At 37.5% G+C, this 19,191-nt stretch overlaps 2 protein-coding genes across 2 annotated transcripts; one reads left to right on the top strand and one right to left on the bottom strand.

Moving 5' to 3' along the window:
- Positions 1 to 621: 621 nt before the first annotated feature.
- satpa (succinate-acetateTransporter Protein gene a [provisional]) lies at positions 622 to 7,302 on the bottom strand. Its single transcript, XM_012967628.3, has 9 exons — positions 7,190 to 7,302; positions 6,987 to 7,100; positions 4,241 to 5,998; positions 3,501 to 3,600; positions 2,808 to 2,956; positions 2,404 to 2,516; positions 2,066 to 2,155; positions 1,846 to 1,968; positions 622 to 1,054 (listed from the first exon to the last, which is right to left on the bottom strand). The coding sequence occupies exons 1-9, from the start codon at positions 7,248 to 7,250 to the stop codon at positions 908 to 910; spliced, it is 2,655 nt and encodes an 884-aa protein (XP_012823082.2). The 5' UTR covers positions 7,251 to 7,302; the 3' UTR covers positions 622 to 907.
- Positions 7,303 to 9,488: 2,186 nt separating this feature from the next.
- Positions 9,489 to 12,296, top strand: phyhdla.1 (probable alpha-ketoglutarate-dependent hypophosphite dioxygenase-like gene a1 [provisional]). The gene is made up of 6 exons (XM_004915747.3): positions 9,489 to 9,675; positions 10,074 to 10,290; positions 10,418 to 10,509; positions 10,654 to 10,793; positions 11,182 to 11,286; positions 11,640 to 12,296. The coding sequence occupies exons 1-6, from the start codon at positions 9,546 to 9,548 to the stop codon at positions 11,745 to 11,747; spliced, it is 792 nt and encodes a 263-aa protein (XP_004915804.2). The 5' UTR covers positions 9,489 to 9,545; the 3' UTR covers positions 11,748 to 12,296.
- The last annotated feature ends 6,895 nt before the right edge of the window (positions 12,297 to 19,191 follow it).

Raw genomic sequence — 19,191 nt, 5'->3', positions numbered from 1 at the left:
TTCATGAGCTGTATGCCACAATCATCAATATTAAAACAAGAAAAGGCTTGAACTACTTCAGTTGTGTGTAATGAATCTAAAATATATGAAAGTCTAATGTTTATCAGTACATTACAGAAAATAATGAACTTTATCACAATATGCTAATTTTTTGAAAAGGACCTGTATTTGGGGGAGGGGGCACAAAAGTAAATTTCTGCTTAGGGCACCCATTTGGCCAGCAGCGGCCCTGGGCCAACCAGAATGTTAATGGGTGTATTATTTTCAATGGGGTTTTTATTGTAACCTAGGATAGTGTTTTCTTCCACAATGTAAAATTTCAAAATAAAATGTAAAAAAAATTGTTTGCATTTTGAAAAATGTATTTCAATACAGGATTCTGCTGGAGAAGCTCTATAAACTGATTTGTTTTGAAAAAAAACATGTTTTCCCATGACAGTATTAATTTAAGGGTATTGTGGTGACCCGTCCTAAACAGCGCACTGACCCATTCCTCTCATTCATTCAAGTAATATATGTATATTCACATGTAAAATGTAAACCAAAAAATACACCATCACAGTACAATGCCACAGATTGCAGGAACATCACTGAGATCATATCTGAGAAAAGAGTCAGGAATTTTTACAAAACCTCTCATAATTTATTGAAAAAATAGTAATAATTTATAAATATTCCAATAAAAATATCAAAAATGAACATTAATAAATATTGAAACTCATACAGTTTATACAATGCACATACAGTATATACAAAACCATTGATAATCTAAGCAGCTTTAATATTATTATAGACACCCTAGTTAACCATTATTCAAGTTTTAAATTGTTTGTAATGTGTGGCAAATCCACCAGCTGTTTGTCTTCCATTTCCACATATATTTGTGGGTTGAAATTTCTGCAGTTGGTCAGTTGTCTCTTTCTTCAATTTCTGCATTTATCTGTGGGTTGGAACTGTCAGCAGAACTGTGCAGCTGGTCAGTGGACCCAATGAAAGCACTGTTCTCATAGCCAAATGTATTTTTTTTCTTAACTTCTTCGAAAATCTGTAATACCTGTAACAAATGATATGCAGAGTTGTGAGCAAAAAGTAAAATACAAACACTTATTTGTTACCTGTACCTTTAGAACAAAGCTGGGCTAGAATCTTAATTGGTTGGTTATGTAATACAAGCAGCAGTGGCTAATTTATCTCAGCACTGAGAAATATTTATTTTACAATGGAAGTCAAATGGAAATGGAAGTCAAAGTTTAATATTAACAGCTGCAATGGACATTCTGTGATTGTTAAAATTTACCACTGTTCCCTACTTTTAATGTTTAAAGGACACCACTGGTAGATTTTAAAGAGTATTTGGGGATTTATTATACCTGCTAGTCTGAGCCAGTAATACTTCTGTTACTTAAACATTATGAACAGTATATAATAATATTCTGAGACAATTTGCAATTGGTCCTTTTTTAATTATTTGTAGATTTTTAGTTATTTCATTTTCAGTTCAGGAGCTCTCCAATCTGGAGTTTCAGCAGCTATTTAGTTGCTAGGGTCCAAGTTACCAGGGAGTGGTTTGGATGAAAGACTGGTTTATGAATAGGAGAGGGCCTTAATAGAAAAGAAAGTTACAAAAAGTAACAATAACAATGAAACTGTAGCCTTACATAGGAATAGTTTGGCTGCAGGGGTCAGTGACCCCTATTTAAAATCTGCAAAGAGTTGGACTAAGAAGGTAGGAAAACTATAACAAATAAATAATTACAACCAATTTAAAAGTTGCTTAGAATTGGCCATTCCATCTTCCATTTAAAGATGAACCACCCACTTATATAGAAGGGCAGTATTCTTTACCTGGGATTTAGGCACAATGCCAACCCTGAAAAAGCCAAGGTTTCCACTATCAATCTTGGTACAGTCCACCACAGTAGAGGCAATGTTCTCTGGGGAGGGCCCATCACAAAGGACACCATCTACCTGAAATACAAAAGTCATTACAGGTCAGTTTAGTTTGTTTGCCCTATTAACTTCAATTGCACTAGTTGGGAAACTCCAATCTCATATTGTACTGTACCTTATCTCCTAACTTGGCAAAAACTTGATTATGGTGAGTTGTATCTGCTTCTCCTGATGGATTTGCTGATGTAACTGCAATTGGTCCCACCTTTAAAGAAAGCATTTCTTTTAGTATAAATATTACAATATTCAGTTTATTTATTTACATAGTGTTTTGCTAACCAGTCTCCTGTTGTGGCAGTGATAAATACAAGGTTTTCCAGCTGCTACCAACCAATAAAGCACCCATTATCCCCATCTAGATTGTGATAGCAATTAAAAATTCAGAATTTCAGCCATTTGTAGCCAAGTCTGGGAAAAATATTTCTGCAGTGATATCAATGCAGTTTCTCTCACCATGTCGATCAAATGAGTAGTGACTGTGCAGTCTGGGATCCGAATGGCAATACTTTGAGGAGTTCCTATGTATTTGGAAGATTCCTTTGCACCCAAGACCTCCAGCCATGGCCCTGTAAGAAAAATATGTGTTTTTTTATAGTGCACTGAATATGGTGATTACAAATTACACATCGTATGACATGGGATTTTGACTCCAAGCTTACTATCAAATAACAGTTAGACGTTCCAAAAGAAAAGCCTGCAGCTTCAAATGATAATCACTATCCCACTGGATTGTTCCACTTTTCACCCTAAGTTCAACCTGAATTTTTTGTTCCCTTTGATCCACCCACTTAACTAAAGATGTCACACTGTCCCTTTTTATCTGAAGCAAAAAAATGCCAGCAAAGATTTGTTCTCACCTCTAGGTATAACCAAACTTATTGACGATGGCCATGCTCTCTGCATGAAATCCCATAACAGAGGGCTAAATAAGTGTTTGGCTGATGCTAGCTGCTCTAGGCTTGAAATCCAAAGCGACATGGGCCGGTCCTGAGCTTGACGCTTTGTTCTGTAAAAGAGAAACAAAAATAATTATTTGATAAAAAAAATTATTTTAAGTTTGTCATAGATGTGTTGCATATCTACAGCTTTCACTCTGTGGATATTAGCACTACTACTACTACAGCATTAAGTGGTATTGGTAAATTGAGCACTAGCACTTTATTATATATACATAATTAGTATATAATATCATTAGTCTGTTTGCATTTACAGAAAGATACTGCACTATATATTTTTTTTCCTTCTTTCTCTCTCTCTCCTGCATTAAAGTGCTGGCGTCCTGCAATACACATTTAGGTTGTTTTGGTGTGTTTAAGTTTCTTCTTTAATAAAACAAATAAAAGCAATATGGCTTATTTTATCTTCTAGTGATATAGTCTTGGTCAGGCTGATTTTTGCAGAAGACAAAAGTCATTAAGCATCTTCCCAACCATGCTACACAACTACCGTAACATTACATCTAACCATCCGGTATCATGGCTACACACAATCTTTTCCCTGCTTCAGAAAAAAACATTAGGATAAACTGAACTTTCAATAGTCCCACTTACTTGTAAGCTTTTTCCACAGCATCGGGCTGGTTGCAAGCAGCCACCAAAACATAGACAGTATCAGTTGGAATTCCACATATACCTCCATTCTTCATTATCTCTGAAAAAGGGGGTCACATTGAAATGTCAGTTATTACAGCTGGGTCATTTGATTCTCCTAAATACATTCTACAACAGACAAGTACTGTATTATATTAATCAATTGAAGTGTTCATATTGAAAGTACATATTACTATTTTTAATTGGCCTTGAATTTGTTTAATAGAATCACAAAGTAAGGTTTTAATTAATGTTATTTTCTATGAAGATGTCCCTTACAACCAACAGCCCCTACATTTACTTGAATATATAAAGATCTCTAAATGCAATAAAGAGCCGTCCCTATCTACAGCACAATGTTTATATTTGTAGGTACAAGTATGGAACCAGTTATCTGAAAACCCATCTCCCATAAGCAAATAATTCTAATTTTTAAAAATCATTTCCCTTTTTTCTGTAATAATAAGACAGCACCTTATACTTGAGCCCATTTAAGGTAAAATGAATCCTTGAGAAATTATTGATCCATATTGAAAGCAAAATACTCCTATTGGTTTATTTATTTTAATGATTTTTTGGCAGATTTAAGGTACAGAGATCCAAATTACAGAAAGATCCCTTATCCGTAAAACCCTAGGTCCCAAACATTCTGGATAACAGGTCCCATACCTGTAATATTAAATACATGGATAGACACATACCTGCAATTTGTCTGACGGAGCTTGTTCTGGTAGAGACGACATGGGGACACTTTGATTTATCATTTGAAAACCCACTGATTTTTATAAAAGGGCTGCCAACTGGTATTTGGGGACCTTCAAAAACACTATTAAATAAGGTAGCAAGAAAGCAGTAGAAGCTCACAAGGCCAAAGATAATAGTAACTGCAATATCATAGCCATGTGGTAAAGCATTTAGAGAGTCTAGTAGAAAGCTTATGAAGATAAGTTGAAATGTCAGAGAATAGGCAAACCATGCTTTTGTTAGGAAAAGGGTACTGAAGACAATGAAGCTGTTAAAGAGAAGGAAACTTATAATTCCCACTGCAGTATTGAAACCTCTGCTTGTTCCATATAGGCCACCATAGCGTGTGAGTCCCCAAATAACCCACATGACTCCATAAAGGATAAAAGCACTACTCTCAAGTGTCTTACCACGAGAGAAGGCCACTGATCCACAAATGAGGTTATAAATGCCCCCAGCTACCACAACCCAAGGCAAAACTACTGTGAGCAGAGGTGTGTTAGAGTTGCCCGGCATTGTCATGGCAAAAGCAGCAAGAACGCTGCACGCATGAGCGAGCACTTCCCCATCTGCGTACTTTGAAAAACCAAGGAAAGGCTCATGAGTGCTTTTGCCTTGGCGCAACTTGAAAAAGGTATTACTTGCAAAAAGTTTCTCTATGATTCCCTGCCCAGTGCAGATCTTAGCTGATGATTTGAAGTTAAACAACTTAACTAGGAGAAGAATTGCTGAAAATATAAAAATTGCAATATTAACTCCCTGAGATCCACCACTAAAAAAGGCCCGAGGGCTGCAGGCTAAGGCAATGCAATATGCAACAAACAGGAGCACGTATCCTAAATCCATCAGACTTTTAATACTTGTGAAAAGGGATAGGATAAAAAACAGGATGGCAAAAACAATTAGAAAGGGCAGAGGGAAGTTTGGCTCACCGGTGTTAAAATATTGATAAAGTAGTGAATAGCCTTCAGCAAATCTCAAAATGGAGAAAAAAGCAACTAAGGTTGCATCTAGCATGTTGTAATAGCGATATGACAAAATACAAATGGCAGTCTGGAAAACTGCTGCTGTCCAAAGCCATGGCACTTGCCCAACAAACAGACTGTCGGTTATACCCAGAAGTCTGCAGGCAAACACACTGGAAGCGACCATATTAAGAATAAGGTACATGCCCTCAAATTCTATTCTACTTGATCCTTTAATTGTACCTTGCTCCTGGTCTGCCTTTTTAGTCAGGCTTGTGCCTGGAAGATTAATCTGCCCCTTACTAAGAATGGAGACTACTCGGCCTGCACCAAAGTACAACCCAATTAAAGTTACAATCATATAGTTACAGGCGATAGCAGAGGCACCAAAGTTGATTTTATAAAGCAGCACAATTTCATGAATAGAAGAAAGAGAAAGAGCAATTGCCATCAAAGCAAGAGGTGTTTCATTTTGAAGTATCCCCATAATGCCAATAATAAACAGGCCCACAGCAAACGCTATTAGCCCAGGAACATTGGCACTAGTCATGTCAGGGCTGACTGTCCCATTATTTCCTGCCAGCAGGAAGTTGGTTCCAGAATTAAAACCAGACATAATGGTCTGGTTAGTGGCGGATAACACATTATTTCCTGCCAATATGAAGTTGATTCCAGAACTGAACCACAGAGCTGACACAGTCCAGTAAAATAACACATTCAGGGAGGCATTTGTCCTGCATTTTCGGATACCTGGATGAGAGAAATGTTGTTTTATCAGTGTCAGGAAGTAAAGGCAAATAAATGCAAGAGCAGAAATAAAATTATTTATGAATATGGTTAGGAATGCAAGTAAAAGGCATTATTTACCTTTTGGCATATATCGGGGGAGCTACAAGTGGCAGATATAAAATAACCACTCAGTATCAGAGCAAGGCTCTCAGGGCGCACTGACAGGATCAATTACTATTAGAATTTACATTTACTTCACCACTGCATGGGATAGTAACACAGCTCTATTTAAAGGGGATTGCCACCCAAAACGAAAATGCAACTGTAAGAAACTTTCTAATATACATTATTAATTAAACATTTCCAATGGTTTTATAGTTATTTTTAATTGTAATTGCTTCATATTCTCTGCACTTATGGTTCTGATACTAAATCGATGTAGCAGAAACCAGTTGAGAAACAGAAATGGATAAACAAATGCTATTTCCAATAGCAACTACAAATAATTTCAACACCACTGAAATGAAATTGGCAAATTTGTAAAAAATCTTCTTTCATTATACAAAGTAGTTTATGTGCAGAGCTTTTTTACACTTGTTTAGAAAAAAATGTACATTCATTTCTACTATTATTAATAAGTTCAGTAACAACACTACCATTTTAAAACATATACAAATGTAGTTATTAATAGTAACATGTATTTACATTAGTGCAAATGTATTCCACAGCACTGTACAATAACTGAGAGTACAGGAAAAAAAAATAAAAACAACAACCAATAACAGATACAATAGGTATATTTTACTTTCCAATTTAAAGGTGTATAAAACCTACAGCACTTTTTCGGTTAATAAAGAGCACTCCTGATATTAATAGCATCTTCTTCTCATATAGATATAAATGTAAAATGACACGACATTATGGTACATTACTAACTGTATACCAAACAGCATTCAGTACATACATGGAATAGGGTTACGGTGTATTTACCATGCAGCGCAGTACTTACCTACATATGCCAGAATGGCAGCTACAATAAGAAGCAGAATGCCGAGGGCTGTGCTGGGTATCACTATGGTTGCCGCTGTCCAACTGTAATAATTTACTGCCAACAAAAACGAGCCTATAATGGACGAAAACACATTTTAAAAAAAGCACAACGCACCACAACATGTGTAAATACTTTTGCCAGAGTGTCCTGGTTAGTCCTACCTGCACTGATAGCAAGAGCGCCGATACAGGCATGAAGGGACTCAGCTTTACTATCAGTCATGTTGCACTAACACTATACAACCCGGCAGCCAGCTGCAGAGTGATACTTCACGGGCCATTCACTCATTATATCCAGTGATTCGGACACGCCCATTCGGACACGCCCACATGCCCCGCCCCAGTTATTCACTTGTTCACGGTCTTTCCTTGCCCGGGGCTTAGCTGTAATTATGTGCTGGAACCTAAGATCGGTGACGTCGCTTTCTGTTAAAAGTGATTAGCGAAGTGATAAAATAGTGTCTGTGACACTGACCAGATTACTTTTATAATAGGGGTTTTCACAGGAATAAAGCTGTACGTTTTGCTAACGCTTTTCTTTACAAGAACTTGAGAATAATTTTGAAAAATCGAATAAAATCTGTTTATGGGAAAATTGTGTGTCTAGATATAATATCAAACGCTTTGGGACAGGGAATGCTTTCTTGTGCCTCCCAGCATCTGTAACTGCAGCTGGAGCTGTATTATGGCTCCTTATCTGTGTAGTGCTGGGGAGTGCTGCCTACGGCATGCCAGAGGCTCAGCTGCAAGGGAAGGCTTCCCGCCTCATTCATATCCTCGTATTTTCATAAAATCTTCAGACAGAATGCCATTATGGTGCATGATTACACTCTGAACCTATTGTTATTACTGGGACTTTAATAATCGTTATTCTAATGTATCCTAATATTCCCTGAGGGGTTCCCTTTCATCTAACTGGCATATAAACATGAGGAAATATTGCCCTTAACATTTGTTAACCTTGAACTGCGATTTTGAGGTGTATAGGGGGTCATTCACTGATCATTTGTCAGAAAATGTGATTTATGGACTATGATTGACCATATAGATGGGTCACAATACAGTGCAATAAATTATAAATTTACACAGTTACAAAGATTTAAGGTGGCCACACACGTGGCGATCGTCAGATCCGCCACTAACCTTCAGGGCTGAAACAGGCAGATAAGGAGGTAGAAACAATAGGATTTCTACCTCCTTCTGCCGATTCAGCGCTGAAGGCAGATTTTGGTCAGGCGCCTTCTACGGCGCCTGATCAAAATCTTTTAACTGGCCCGATAGGCGAGTCAACCGATATCAGCAGCTTCCTGCGATATCGGTCGACTCGACGACTTGCCACACGCACCAAATATCGTACGAAACGAGGTTTTGTACAATTTTATCGGTGCGTGTATGGCCAGCTTAAGGGGCTTATTTATCAAAGTACGACAGGTATGAAATACAAAAAAATTTTATTTTTTCATACTGTGCATATGTCCTGCAACTTTTTTGTACTTTGTGCAACTTTTTCGTACTTTGCAACAAAATTTGTGTGACAAAATGTGCCCCTAAGGGTAAGATTTACTATTGTATTTTTTAGTGCTAAAAATCAACCATCAACCACGAAAATTCATAATTTATTAGTGTAGAAACAGGAAAAACATTGATACAAAAACAGTTCATGGCTTTAAAGGTTTTCGTGCTTTTTTGTTTGTAAGTGAACAAAAATTCTTATGAAAAGGAGGATTTCAAGGTTTTTCTTTGTTTTCTGCTTTTTATATAGGGCTTTTTTAATAAATTACTCTGCATTTGTGGTTTTAGTGGGTTTTTTTTGCTGAAATCCGAATGCTGATAAATGGATCTCCCAATGTTAGAGTCACAGAAGGAAATTTTGATATATTAATATTTCCAGTATACATGAATAAAACTGAATTTCCAGTGGTTTTTAACGTTATACATTAATGTATTTCGACTAGAAACAGTGCCTATTTCCCATTTCATATTCTGCACAGGTGGGTCTGCGCTCCACAACCAATGCAGCAAAAGCAGCTGATTCCTGGGCCAAGCTCTGAGTCAGAAAGGGACAAACACTGCTCTCAATAGCAATTACATTTACATTTACAAAACCTATTACATTTTTCTCAGCAAAAAAAGAGTTACAGTTTTGTGGACTGAATTTTTTATGACAGCCTTCCTCATTCCACCTCCCCAGCCTTCAGTGAAATTCCCATTTACCATGGAAAGCTAGCCAAACAGTGGTGAAAGAAGGAAACTTCCAAATAAACACATGCATTACATCATGCACTGAGATTAATTGCTCTTCTCTACACTATTGCACAATCAATCAGGTTTTTCAGTCTCAGTTTGTCATGCAGGAAATACAAATAAAATAATCTTGTTTCTAAAAATGGTCCTTTAGGGCAGGGCTGCAGTCTGTGACTGTATATATAAGCCAGAGTAAGACCAAGCCAGGTAGACTACATCCCAGCTACATCTCAGCATTACTGTACTGTACAGCAGAAAATCCTGTCCCTGAGCCATGAAGGCAGAAGCCACTCAGCTGAAGGCTCTTTATGAAGCTAACGGCTTCCTGACAGCTATTGATGTGCTGGGGAAGGACGAGCTCGATCAGACCTGCAAGGAACATGCAAAACTGGAGAACAAATTTGGTATGTCTACAGTTTTATTTTTCTACATTGAAAGTAAAACATGATATTTTTGAAAGTGAATAGCAATCTTTTTATTACATAAAGTAAACCTGACAAAGATAACATGTATTTCAAATTACATTTTGACCCTAATTACCTGCCAAAAAAGTATATCTTGAAAGGGTTTGTAAAGTAACATTTTGCTACTGTATTTTCTATAATGTTCTAATCGGTCGTGTGTTATTACTTTATGACATAACTATGCACTACTTGTAAGCATATATTTTACTGTTTATTCATAGCTCTCATTATATATAGGTGCAGAAAAAGAGAGAGAAACAAATTACAGTTTTTATTATGTAGTTTTATATATCACATCCAGTCACCTTGATTTATAGGATTCTCTATTAATTTTGCAGGCAAGGAATACACACAGTACAACCTGCACAACATTCACATGCAATATGAGTGGGTGATGAATCTGGCTGCTCATCCCAAACTACTGGATGCAATCACTGCTGTGTTAGGGCCCAACGTTATTCTCCTCGACTCCAGGTTTATCTGTAAATACCCTTCCTCTGACGTCCCCCACAAAGATAACACTGTCCCATACGTTGCTTGGCATCAGGACATCAAGTGAGTGAATTGATATTTTTATTATTTCCTGTATGAAACTGAGTCAGGAATCTGCCCCTGGTTATACACAGTGTGGGCCACATACAGAGAAGTGCAATTCCCTGATGGGTTCCCTATATTTCTACAGGTATTGGGGATTTGAGGGGGGTCCCGTGGCGTCTGTGTGGCTGGCCTTTGATGACGTGGATGCAGAAAATGGAGTCCTACAAGTTATCCCAGGTAATAATTTTTTGTACCTAACACTATACTAAAAATGACAACATTTGTCTTTTTGAAATAACACATTAAAAATGTTAATACCTGTTTTCAGGCTACATTCTAGTACGTAGGCAATTTGTTAATGGTTAGTCCACAATTTTACAGGAAGCCACAAACAAGGCATTTTGGAACACAGAGTGGCAGAAATCCCAGGAAACTTACTGACTGCAAACCAGGAGATACCCCGGCACTTGGTGCAGGTGGAAGATTTGGTTGAGTGTCCCCTCAAAGCTGGGCAGATGTCTGTAAGTGCAAAAGTCATTTATAGCAGCTGGTTAGTTATTAAAAAATATTATTATTTATTGTAGCATAAACTGTATATTGATAGGACTTAAGATATCTAAAATGACATTTAGGGATACAAATAGATGATGGTATCATAACTTGATTTATACCCTTTTAAACAATACACGTAACTCGACAATTGTTAATTTTATTAAACTGTGAAATATCCAAGGAGAGGAAATGATAAAACTGATATAACATTGTTACACAGTTTCCAACACACAGGGCGTGTTTATCATAATGTGAAAATATACACCATAATTCTTGGCAGGGTTTTAGTCATAGTTTGCTGGGAGAGGCAAGAGATCACAACATATGCCAAACGTCATTTTAATTTATTGATTTCAGATCCATGACGGGCTGACAGTTCATGCCAGCGAACCCAACATGTCAGAAAGAAGAAGATGTGGGTTTGTCATCCGCTATGTGCCCACAATTTCATATCCTGTCAAGGTGAGAAAAGAAATGTCGACAGAAATACAGACGGAGAAATAAAAAAGACAGAGGGCAAATAATCAGTAAATGGACCTTTAAGCACATTGTTGTCAGGAGGAATCAACCATACATAGGTTGTGTGCTGGGTTTACTCGGATGGGTTGAACTTGATGGACAATGGTCTTTTTTCAACCCTATGTAACTATGTAACTATGTAACTATGTAACATGAATACATAGGAAAGTGATTAATCTCTTTATTGGCCCATAAAAGGCAGCAGGGGCTCTCATTCATGGTATTTTTTATTTTTAGTAGGTTACATTAAGCTCATATACTTATACAAGCTAAGCAAGTTTTATTTTATTTCACAGGATCCTGAACGTCCCAGAACATTTCCTGCAACTGTCCTCGTGGCTGGAACTGATGAGTTTAAGAACTTTGAAGACCACGCTCCTAACTTTTTTAACAAGACCTATTAACTGCCTTCAGTTGTCTCATACTTTTATGTTTTTACAACTCAAAAGGAGAAGAATTTTATTTTTTTTTGCCCACTCTGTACTGTATAAACAAGAGGCACTGATTTACATTATGGCAGTGAATATGTGCAGTGATCTGTTTAATGCTCACATTGATGTACTGTATTGGATGCTTAGCTGAAATTCACATTTACCTCATAGTTCATGTTTTTAAAATGTGGGGACACCCCATGCAGTGGGGATACACTGGCCTGGCATTTTTCCTTGCTGGAGCAGGTACAACCAGAAATTCTGGGGCCTTGCCCTATGCTAGCCTCCTAGGGGTTTATTGGGAATTCTGCAGCTGTGGGCAGGCCCCCATATATCCACCTCTTCCCTCTGGTCCGTATCTGCAGAGAAGTCTCTTGCTACAGTCCTGCCAGTCATTATTTTAAATGTATTTTATTTGTTATTTAAAAGTATTAAGTGTTTTTATGCAGTTATTTTGAAAAGATAATAAATTATTACTGTTTTTTTCTGTTCTGCTCAATAAATTCCACATCTTGGCATAAATATTGGATCTTTAATTTTTTTTATGAAAAAAGTTACAGGTGTATTAATAGTTCTGGAAAATCATCAGTTCTATTCAATACCAAACAGCTGGACTTGTTTTAACAAAAGGCATTTTTCCTCCTAAAGGGGCCTCTTTACCAATTATTTTGTGGTCAAACTTACAAAACAAATATTATTATATTGCCAACCTATAAAATGTTTGTGTTGCTATCGCTCCCTACTATAACAGAAATCCCACTGTCCCTTCCCTTTTAAAGTAACCTCACTGTCTCACCATCCCCACTGCTACTATAGGCACCATCTCTCCCTACTATACCTGCTATTCCACAGCCACAGTCCCTTCCCAGAGGCTATTATCCCACTGCTACTATAGGCACCATCTCTCCCTACTATACCTGTTATCCCACAGCCACAGTCCCTTCCCACAGACTATTATTCCACTGCTACTATAGGCACCATCTCTCCCTACTATACCTGCTATCCTATAGCCACAGTCCCTTCCCAGAGGGTATTATCCCCCCACTGCTACTATAGGCACCATCTCTCCCTACTATACCTGCTATCCCACAGCCACAGTCCCTTCCCAGAGGCTATTATCCCCCCACTGCTACTATAGGCACTATCTCTCCCTACTATACCTGCTATCCCACAGCCACAGTCCCTTCCCAGAGGCTATTATCCCACTGCTACTATAGGCACCATCTCTCCCTACTATACCTGCTATCCCACAGCCACAGTCCCTTCCCAGAGGCTATTATCCCCCCACTGCAACTATATTCACCATCTCTCCCTACTATACCTGCTATCCCACAGTCACAGTCCCTTCCCAGAGGCTATTATCCCACTGCTACTATAGGCACCATCTCTCCCTACTATACCTGCTATCCCACAGTCACAGTCCCTTCCCAGAGGCTATTATCCGACTGCTACTATAGGCACCATCTCTCACTACTATACCTGCTATCCCACAGCCAGAGTCCCTTCCCAGAGACTATTATCCCACTGCTACTATAGGCACCATCTGTCCCTACTATACCTGCTATCCTATAGCCACAGTCCCTTCCCAGAGACTATTATCCCACTGCTACTATAGGCACCATCTCTCCCTACTATACCTGCTATCCCACAGCCACAGTCCCTTACCAGAGGTTATATCCCCCCACTGCTACTATAGGCACCGTCTCTCCCTACTATACCTGCTATCCCACAGCCACAGTCCCTTCCCAGAGGCTATTATCCCCCCACTGCTACTATAGGCACCATCTCTCCATACTATACCTGCTAATAATTTGGTCAGTGTAAGTGCATGGATTTTTAGAATTAAATTATTATATTATCATCATAAAATTGCCAAGCCACCATAGGTTCACCAAGGTAACCCCCTGATGACACACATTTAACTTGCAAGGTATTTATAAATGACACATTATTTGTTATTTGTAAATTAATGGAATTTTTTGGGGAAAACACTGTATTTTGAAAAAAAATAGCAATTTAAAAGAAAATAAATAAATAAATAAATAAGTAAAAGCAGCTTTATTAATTTTAAACAGCAGCATATATCTTTCTTTCACATGTCAATTATATTGGTCTTGTGTTCTACATATCCTTTTAATGTAAATACATTCATATTTCCTTTGAACATCATATGTACATGACCACACCATATATCATTGGTCATAGTTGAGTTAATTTCAAAGTACAAAAGAACCAATAAATATAATGCAGCCACAGCAGTATATAGCCATTACATTACAGCACAGTTTATAACTGGACTGCTAATGTGTAGCAGTATACTTCAAAGGCACCATAGATATTTTTGTGTTCCATTATGATTTTAATATAAACTGGCTTGAACCTATGGAAGGACAAATAATTGTCCCACTACATGTAAAAAATGACACTTTACTGTTCTAACATACAAGCAGCCAGGGATCTTTTTCAGAAAAAAACAAATAAATGAAGCCCGCCCCTTCAGATTTGAAGAACATAACTCTTATTTGAAGCTGTGTAGGTCTTTATGGTGAGGGCAGTGAGTTTCTGGAACACCCTGCTGTGTGATATTGAGATGGCAGATTCCATTAATTACCTTAAAGCGATACTGACACATTTCTACAAAAAGCTAAGAAAACTGCCAGTATTATTAAAAAGAATCAGAGTGATATTTTTTAATGATAAATGGGTATCTCTATAACTCTCAGCTGGGTGAGGGCCTCTTAAATTGTAAAAGCAGATAATTCAGGTTCATGTGGCTGAGCAGGTAAATGGATGATGTCATTAATTCAATCCTCTATTGAACATAGATTGCCCTAAGCTGAGAAAACAATCAGTCCTTAAACCTTCTGATGCTCTGACCTATTCTTTTCATTCACGTGACATCACTATTTTTTTTATCCAGTTTGGTGACTTTCTGAGAATTCCTGGAAAACAAAAGCTTTTGACAGAACTAAAGTTTTTACCTAGGGGGCATGTTTAACTAAGGCCACGGGCACATGGAGAGAATACAGAGAATGCAGGTACACAGTACTAACTAGGATTTGGTGCTATACCATGTGTTCAATAAAAATATTCCCAAATACTTTATTTATATTTTAGTGCATTTAGCGTATCAATAAAAACAGGCTACGTTGATTATCTATCAAGATTGTGAGACTTATTTAAATCTCTAATGCTAATTTACTGTAGTGAGGTTTTTTAAATCACATTCGGTAAGTGCACAGTTTAATTTATATACCATATAGCACACATATAAATTAAGCCAAAGGTACCAGATATTCGAACAAGGATAGCGAATAAAGGATGAGAGTTCACTTTCTATCCAAATTACATGTATCCATATAACGTCGGTATCCAGTTTATAAGTTATTGGGTATTTATATCATCACACGCACCCTCTTCCCTAATGTTAAGTGATTATTCCCCAGATGTACCTTTTATTCGGTATAATACTGTTTATGGTAGGACAATCTCGTCCCTATTTTAAAACATTGGGCCGAATTCAAATTAGGAAACCTATCTCCCACTTGGGGGTTCCTATACCGATATTATGACGCACTTAGGGGCTGATTTACTAACCCACGAATCCGACCCGAATTGGAAAAGTTCCGACTTGAAAACGAACATTTTGCGACTTTTTCGTATGTTTTGCGATTTTTCGTTACCAATACGATTTTTGCGTAAAAACGTGAGTTTTTCGTATCCATTACGAAAGTTGCGCTTTTTTCGTAGCGTTAAAACTTACGCGAAAAGTTGCGCATTTTTCGTAGCGTTAAAACTTAAAAGGTGCAAAGTTTCGCGTAAGTTTTAACGCTACGAAAAAAGCGCAACTTTTTGCGCAAGTTTTAACGCTACGAAAAATCGCCAGATTTTACGCAACTTTCGTAATGGCTACGAAAAACTCGCGTTTTTACGCAAAAATCGTATTGGTAACGAAAAATTCGTAAAGAATCCGAAAAAATCGCAAAACATACGAAAAAGTCGCAAAATACCGATCATTACGAAAAAAACGCAATTGGACTCATTTCGACCCGTTCGTGGGTCAGTAAATCAGCCCCTTAGTATAAAATATACATGGCTGGAGTCTATTTTCTCAGATGAAATAGAAAGGTATCTCCCGTTGTAATCTCTAGCACCCCCTTATATTTAAAATAGTTATATGTTAAATTTTTAAATTTCATATCCTTTTATTTTTCTTTTTTTCTTTCCTCTTTTACTGTTTTGCATCTGTCATTAAGCAACTGTTCACATTATCAGTGACTTTGGGGCTGATTTACTTACCCACGAACGGGTCGAATGGAGTCCGATTGCGTTTTTTTCGTAATGATCGGTATTTTGCGATTTTTTCGTATGTTTTGCGATTTTTTCGGATTCTTTACGAATTTTTCGTTACCAATACGATTTTTGCGTAAAAACGCGAGTTTTCCTATCCATTACGAAAGTTGCGTAAAAAGTTGCGCATTTTTCGTAGCGTTAAAACTTACGCGAAAAGTTGCGCATTTTTCGTAGCGTTAAGTTTTAACCATGTGGGAAGCAATATTAGAAGCTCTGAACATAATCTGTTATGTATCCTTTGAGACTGAAGTTGTTTTGGCCACAAGGCAACAAACTGAGAAAGTTATTGGCTGTGTAAGAAACATTTACAAACATTCTTGGAAAGTTGCTTAGGATTACATTTTCTTGCATTATTCAAAAAACTTTCTGTTTGTTGTTCTGCTTAGTGCAACAAATAGCAAAAGCCATAGATGTTCCTAACTGTATTTTTAGTCCAGTTTTAGAGCAATATGGTAACTTTAGTTTGTAAGTTTGTGAGAACTATAATTTCACATAATAAACATTAGTGGCCTAATGTACAAAGTGCAGGGCAGGGAGCAAGATGCAAATAATGGATGCAAGCCTCCATGTTTTTTGCACACAAAGGGGCTGATTTACTAACCCACGAATCCGACCCGAATTGGAAAAGTTCCGACTTGAAAACGAACATTTTGCGACTTTTTCGTATGTTTTGCGATTTTTTCGGATTCTGTACGATTTTTTCGTTACCAATACGATTTTTGCGTAAAAACGTGAGTTTTTCGTATCCATTACGAAAGTTGCGTAAAAAGTTGCGCATTTTTCGTAGCGTTAAAACTTACGCGAAAAGTTGCGCATTTTTCGTAGCGTTAAAACTTAAACTTTTTACGCAAAAATCGTATTGGTAACGAAAAATTCGTACAGAATCCGAAAAAATCGCAAAACATACGAAAAAGTCGCAAAATGTTCGTTTTCAAGTCGGAACTTTTCCAATTCGGGTCGGATTCGTGGGTTAGTAAATCAGCCCCTTTGTGTGCAAAAAACATGGAGGCTTGCATCCATTATTTGCATCTTGCTCCCTGCCCTGCACTTTGTACATTAGGCCACTAATGTTTATTATGTGAAATTATAGTTCTCACAAACTTACAAACTAAAGTTACCATATTGCTCTAAAACTGGACTAAAAATACAGTTAGGAACATCTATGGCTTTTGCTATTTGTTGCACTAAGCAGAACAACAAACAGAAAGTTTTTTGAATAATGCAAGAAAATGTAATCCTAAGCAACTTTCCAAGAATGTTTGTAAATGTTTCTTACACAGCCAATAACTTTCTCAGTTTGTTGCCTTGTGGCCAAAACAACTTCAGTCTCAAAGGATACATAACAGATTATGTTCAAAACTTCTAATATTGCTTCCCACATGGTTTATTCTATAATGTCTAACACTAAAGCTGAATTCCACAGATATATGGGAATTTCTATCATTTATTTCTGTAAATAGCCTCACCCAGCAGAGATACAACACAGCACTATAGATTTGCATGAATAGGAAACACTGGAGTGATGTCTTGCATTGCTAATTACCAAAAAACTTTCGCTGTCACTTCTACAGCATGATAAATAGGGATTCCTGGTTAACTATTAGCTGGGTGAGGGTCTCATAAATTCTAAAAGCAGGTAATTCAGGTTCCTATGGCTTTGTATGTACATTGGTGATGTCATTGATTCACTCCTCTATTCATGTCCTGAAACCTTCTGATGCTCTGACCTATTCTTTTTATTCGTGTGACATCACTATTGTTTTTCCCCAGTCTGGCGAGTTTCTGAGAATTCCTGGAAAACATAAGCTTCTGCCAGGAAAGGGCTAACAACTTTACCTAGGAGGCACGCTTAACTAAGAGCCCTTAGATCGGTGACTAAGGACCAATAGAGGCCAGTGTGTGAAAACAAACATACAAAGCTCTATGATACAGACTCTATGTGCCCCAGAACCCATTTTTGACATATACATATTGCTCTGCTATGAATATTTTATTGGTCATATTTCAGGCAATTCCACATACAAAAGGTTAATACTATATATATATATATATATATATATGTAGCCACAGCTACAATACACTTTTTGTTATACTGGGCAAAGCAGAACAGTCTGTGCCCCAGCAAATAAAATTGATTGAATGCTGTATGAAAAAAAAATTTGTACAAACAAATGCAAGGAACCAGACAGCAGTAAAAACAATGACAAGAATTATATTGACTATATAACTGTAGCAGCAGTGGCGTAACTAGATGTTACTGGGCCCCGGAGCAAATCCAATTTAGGGCCCCAAAACATTCCTATGTTGACCTGTCACAAGATATATTGAAATTGGTAATTAATTAGGTAGGGCCTTACTGGGCCCTCTGCACTCCTGGGACCCCTGCAACTGCAGTGTCTGTATTCTCTGTAGTTACGCCCCTGTTAGCAGGTATCAAACAGCAGAAAGAGCAGTATATAGCTGTTACATTACACCTCTGTTTATAACTGGACTGGCAACATACAGCAGTCTACAGTTACTTTATTATATATATATTTATTTATTTATTTATTTTCATTCTCTCTGCATGCCATAGGCATGAGATGGGTGATAGTGAGCAGGAACAAACACCACCTTCCCATATTTAATAAATGTGTCAATACATTTCAAAGTAAGAAACGTTCTTAAATATGGTTAAATATTAAACTGCTGGGGATTATTCTGGATTCCCCAATTTGATAGATAAATTCAGTATTGGATTGAGATGGCAGGGGCCCACCAGAAAACCCTGGACCCTGATCCCACTCACAAAACTTTAATTCCTCCTCCTTTCCCTCAAACTCTTTATTATCCTAGACTCTTTTTTCTGCATACTATACTCATCTATCAAGCTTCCATGTTCCCATACAGAAATCAGGAATGACCATAAAATTGGCTAAATAGTTAGAAGCAAGAGGGCCACTGACACCTGAGCCCACAGGGAGTTTTCCTGCTATCCTGCAGGGCCACAGTGTGCAGACACAAACTCACAAGGCTGTTGCACTCAAGTTCTAGAATCCATACATTCACAGTTTACTTTGCAACT

This window comes from Xenopus tropicalis, chromosome 8 (genome assembly GCF_000004195.4).
Source record: "Xenopus tropicalis strain Nigerian chromosome 8, UCB_Xtro_10.0, whole genome shotgun sequence".
Lineage (NCBI taxonomy): Eukaryota > Metazoa > Chordata > Amphibia > Anura > Pipidae > Xenopus > Xenopus tropicalis.
This window is presented reverse-complemented; position numbering and strand designations above follow the sequence as displayed.